Source organism: Pseudophryne corroboree, chromosome 10, assembly GCF_028390025.1.
Source record: "Pseudophryne corroboree isolate aPseCor3 chromosome 10, aPseCor3.hap2, whole genome shotgun sequence".
In the NCBI taxonomy this organism is placed as follows: Eukaryota; Metazoa; Chordata; class Amphibia; order Anura; family Myobatrachidae; genus Pseudophryne; species Pseudophryne corroboree.
In genome coordinates, this window is record NC_086453.1 from 296,758,639 (window position 1) to 296,764,051 (window position 5,413).

General features: G+C 45.1%; 1 protein-coding gene across 1 annotated transcript in view; it reads right to left on the bottom strand.

Annotated features, from left to right (window-relative positions):
• Positions 1 to 969: 969 nt before the first annotated feature.
• Positions 970 to 5,413, bottom strand: part of LOC134966561 (transcription factor HES-5-like) — a 6,669-nt gene continuing 2,225 nt past the window's right edge. Inside the window, exon 3 of the mRNA XM_063943405.1 lies at positions 970 to 1,217. Coding sequence (XP_063799475.1) covers positions 988 to 1,217 — 230 coding nt within the window. The 3' untranslated portion in view covers positions 970 to 987. The remainder of the gene's footprint in view (positions 1,218 to 5,413) is intronic.

Below are 5,413 nucleotides of genomic sequence, written 5' to 3' on the forward strand. Positions count from 1 at the left end.
CTATATGACACAGGCAAATATTGCCTAGAAAAAGGATAACAAGGATCTATTCACACACGGCTAAGGGAATATCTTTATAAAAGACAATCAGTTTCATAGCTTGCAGGTCTTATAAATGATAGCCTTTTTTCTTCATCTTAGAGAGAAATATATATTTCCATGCTGATTAATAGTAACAATACAGTGGGTATTCCTTTTGCAGGGGATGTGCCATTCAAAAGTCATGTACAACTTTGTAAACATTGTCGAGGAAAGCATTTTGTTCTTCAAATTTCACCTGCCAAACTTGTCGAGTTATTCTGAATCAGCAACTAAATCTTTTGATAGCATCCGTGACACCAGCAGTAAATAGGCTTTGCTGATCCACATTACAATTAAATGACATTTTCTCCTATACAACATTTTTAAAATGTTTTTTTTTTTTTTTAAGTTACAACTACCAAAAGCTATGTGATAGGCAAAGAGGACTCTAATCTGATGTTTTGGAGAAATCGCTTTTTTAGATACACAAAACGTAGAAAGGTTGTTTTTTTTTAGTATATTTAAAAAAACATCAACTTTTTGTTTCTGCCTTATATTTTGGACTCTCAATCAATGTTGCTCCCCAATAAATGTGATAAACATATTCATGTAAATGTAACCAGAGTGACTAAAATGCATGTTTCTATACCCCCGAGAAGGATAGTACAAGTGCCACGCTAGGAGTATCTCCCCTACATAGCTGCCACTCTTATGGACCTGGATGGATATTTTCTGTTGTTGCATCATTCAGCCAGTAGGGAGCGCCATCCAGATGTCCCAAGTTCATCAGCACTAGCTGACAATATAGTGATACTTGAAGCTACGGGAATGTCACAGCAGTCCTTTACAACACATGATGTAACTGTTATTTATAGGTAACGCATATAAAAATCCACTTTCTTAAATTGCATTAAAAATAACATTTTACAGTCATGTTACAGTGATTGTCTGTGTCATAATATTGGGCTACCAAGGCCTCCATATCTCTGTGTTACCTTCTGGGGTATTACAGGTATCTCTATGCAGTGAGGCAGGGCAGTAGTGGGGATTGTACTCAGTGAGTGTTTCGCTTTGATACCTGGTAATGTGTCTGAGTATTTTCCCTTGTGTTTGCTCTGGGTTCTGCAGAAATCTCATTGTCTCTTTGAGACACATGTAGTATCCTTGGTAATATAAGTCCTGTGCGTTCTGGGGATCTGCAAGCAAAAAATACTAATTAATTAATACAGAACCGCTCCATAGAACTATTAGCAAATGGATAATGGTTCACTTAAAAAAAACAACAACAATAGTTTTATATATAGGTGTTTGTCATTTAAATGGTATAGAATGGCTGGATAAAGAGCCATTAATCCATTGAATTGCCATTTACAGAACTCTACTACCCCTTTCACACCGCAGCTTATACCCGGTATTTTGCCGTTTTAACTGGCTTCCTAAACGGGTCAAGCTGCGATGTGAAAGGGTCCCCTTCAATTTACCGTTTTCAAAATACCGGTATTTTGAAACGGTAAAAAAGCAGGGTTTTACCCGTTTCAGTCCCATTTCACTGTGCAGTGTGAAAGGGTCTGAAACGGTATTTGCAAGCCCCAGAAGATGATAGGCTGTCTCCATGTGTGATGTCACCAGCCACAACCAGGAAACAGCTTGGAAAACACAGGAGACACATGAGAGAGTGGCTTTATAAACGTTTAAATGTGAAAAACACGGAAAAAAATGGCGTGGGGTCCCCCCTCCAAAGCATAACCAGCCTCGGGCTCTTCGAGCTGGTCCTGGTTCTAAAAATGCGGGGAAAAAATTGACAGGGGATCCCCCGTATTTTTAAAACCAGCACCGGGCTCTGCGCCTGGTGCTGGTGCAAAAAATACGGGGGACAAAACGAGTAGGGGTCCCCCGTATTTTTCACACCAGCATCGGGCTCCACTAGCTGGACAGATAATGCCACAGCCGGGGGTCACTTTTATGCCGTGCCCTGCGGCCGTGGCATTAAATATCCAACTAGTCACCCCTGGCCGGGGTACCCTGGGGGAGTGGGGACCCCTTCAATCAAGGGGTCCCCCCCCCCAGCCACCCAAGGGCCAGGGGTGAAGCCCGAGGCTGTCCCCCCCCATCCAATGGGCTGCGGATGGGGGGGCTGATAGCCTTGTCAAAATTGAAAGAATATTGTTTTTTACAGTAGTACTACAAGTCCCAGCAAGCCTCCCCCGCAAGCTGGTACTTGGAGAACCACAAGTACCAGCATGCGGGAGAAAAACGGGCCCGCTGGTACCTGTAGTACTACTGGGAAAAAAATACCCAAATAAAAACAGGACACACACACCGTCGACAGTAAAACTTTATTTCATACGTCGACACACACATACTTACCTATGTTCACACGCCGACATCGGTCCTCTTCTCCATGTAGAATCCACGGATACCTGAAAAGAAAAGATCAATATACTCACCTCAGCCATGGTCCAGAGATAAATCCACGTACTTGGCAAAAAAACAAAGCGAACACCCGCTCCATGCCGGACTGAAAGGGGTCCCATGCTGACACATGGGACACCTTTCCACGAATGAGACCTGTCAGTGACAGCTGTCACAGAAAGGTCTCTAAGCCAATCAGGAAGCGCAACTTCGTTGCGCTCACCTGATTGGCTGTGCGCTGTCTGTACTGTGACAGCACATCGCAAAGCCGCTCCATTACTTTCAATGGTGGGAACTTAGCGGCTAGCGGTAAGGTCACCCGCCGGTCAGCGGCTGACCGGCGGGTGACCCCACCGCTACCCGCAAAGTTCCCACCATTGAAAGTAATGGAGCGGCTTTGCGATGTGCTGTCACAGTACAGACAGCGCCCAGCCAATCAGGTGAGCGCCACGGAAGTAGCGCTTCCTGATTGGCTGAAGGGACTTCAGTGACAGGAGTCACGTGATGTCCCGGCATTCGGGGAGAGGGGTCTCATATGTTAGCATGGGACCCCTTTCGGTCCGCAGGTCCGGGTGTTCGTTTTCTTTTTTTGCCAAGTCCGTGGATTTATCTCTGGACCATGGCTGAGGTGAGTATATTGAACTTTTATTTTCAGGTACCCCTGGATTCTACATGGAGAAGAGGACCGATGTCGGCGTGTGAACATAGGTAAGTATGTGTGTGTCGGCAGTGTGTAATAAAGTTTTACTGTCGACGGTGTCTGTGTCCTGTTTTTATTTGGGTATTTTTTTTCCATTAGAACTACAGGTACCAGCGGGCCAGTTTTTCTCCCGCATGCTGGTACTTGTGGTTCTCCAAGTACCAGCTTGCGGGGGAGGCTTGCTGGGACTTGTAGTACTACTGGAAAAAACAATATCTTTTCATTTACAACAAAGGCTATCAGCCCCCCCATCCGCAGCCCATTGGATGGGGGGGGACAGCCTCGGGCTTCACCCCTGGCCCTTGGGTGGCTGGGGGGGGGGGACCCCTTGATTGAAGGGGTCCCCACTCCCCCAGGGTACCCCGGCCAGGGGTGACTAGTTGGATATTTAATGCCACGGCCGCAGGGCACGGCATAAAAGTGACCCCCGGCTGTGGCATTATCTGTCCAGCTAGTGGAGCCCGATGCTGGTGTGAAAAATATGGGGGACCCCTACTCGTTTTGTCCCCCGTATTTTTTGCACCAGCACCAGGCGCAGAGCCCGGTGCTGGTTTTAAAAATACGGGGGATCCCCTGTCAATTTTCCCCCCGCATTTTTAGAACCAGGACCAGCTCGAAGAGCCCGAGGCTGGTTATGCTTTGGAGGGGGGACCCCACGCCATTTTTTTCCGTGTTTTTAACCATTCCATCTTTAAAAAAAAAAAATATTTTTAAAAAATATATAAATAATACTTGTGCCTCCAAAAAAGACAAACCAAGTACCTAATCCCATCTAATAAAAATAGATATGCTTCAAGCTGCTGGGTTCCATCGTACGACTATCCAAATTATTAATAATGAATTAATTAGTGATTAATAATAATGTGTGGGCCAGAAAAGTCCATTTATAATGACAACCACTGTTTTCTATGGGTGAAACGGGTTCAGTGTGAAAGGTACCAAAACGGGAATGAAATGGTAATTTACTGGTTACAACATGAGATGTGAAAGGGGTTTAACTGCTCAGACCCGTTTTAAGAACCGTTTCAAATACCATTTCAAAAGCAGGTTTTGCGATGTGAAAGCAGCATACCTTAGATGAACCATTTCTGCCCTATGGACTCTTTTAAATACAGTAATAACTTCCGCAACTGGTAGCATCCTGCCGGAAAAAAGCTAGGAACTATTCAACTCAAGCAGCTGGTCCCATCAAAAGATGCAACATTATGCACTGCCTGCAGATGGCGCCATTTTCACATGTAATATATAAGGATGTCGTATAAAAATCTGTTGCGTTTGTGCAAGAACAGACACATATGGCATTGGAATTGTCGTTTTCTCATTCACTTCACGTTCACAAATAAAGTTTCTAATCCATCTTGTAATATTGAGTCATATTTTTTTTATTGACTTAAAATGCTTAGATCAGTGGTTCCCAAACTGTGTGCCTCTAGGCACCCTGAGGTGCCGCAAGGCTCTTGCAAGGGTGCCACGAGTTGGTGATTCAGGACCAAATCATATTATTTATGGTCAAAGTGATAGGCAAAACCAGTGCTAGTGGCTGCCAATCATAAATAACACCACCACTTCAGTGACCCTAAGGATGACAGGTTTAGATGTAAGCTCTCACGAGCAGGGTCCTCAACCCTCATGTGCTTATCCTTCTCTTACTTAAACCATCTTCGACGGCACCTAATCCCACAGTTTTCTGCCACTCTGATACTTATGTTAGTGTTATTTACCCGGTACTTGTCCTATATTGTCTTCAACTGTAAATCATTATTGTCCCGTTTTAATTTTTCATTTATTTACTCGTAATTGGGCACTGCGGATTCCTTGTGGCACAATATAAATAAAGGAAAATAGGGTAGACACAATTTACTTAATTTAATATCAATTAAAAAAATATATATATATCCTAGGGGGTTCACTACGATATGCCGGCGGTCGGGCTCCCGGCGACCAGCATACCGGCGCCGGGAGCCCAACCGCCGGCTTACCGACAGCGTGGCGAGCGCAAATGAGCCCCTTGCAGGCTCGCTGCGCTCGCCACGCTACGGGCACGGTGGCGCGCAACGCTATTTTATTCTCCCTCCAGGGAGAATAACTGTCGGTGTGCCGGCTGTCGGGATCCCGGCGCCGGTATACTGTGCGCCGGGATTCCGACAGCCGGCATACTGAAGACCACCCATCCTAGGGGTACCGTAAAAAAATGCTGATACTCCAGGGCGCCGTGATTCAAGAAAGTTTGGGAACCACTGGCTTAAATACATGTTACATAATTTTTTTTTAGACAAATAG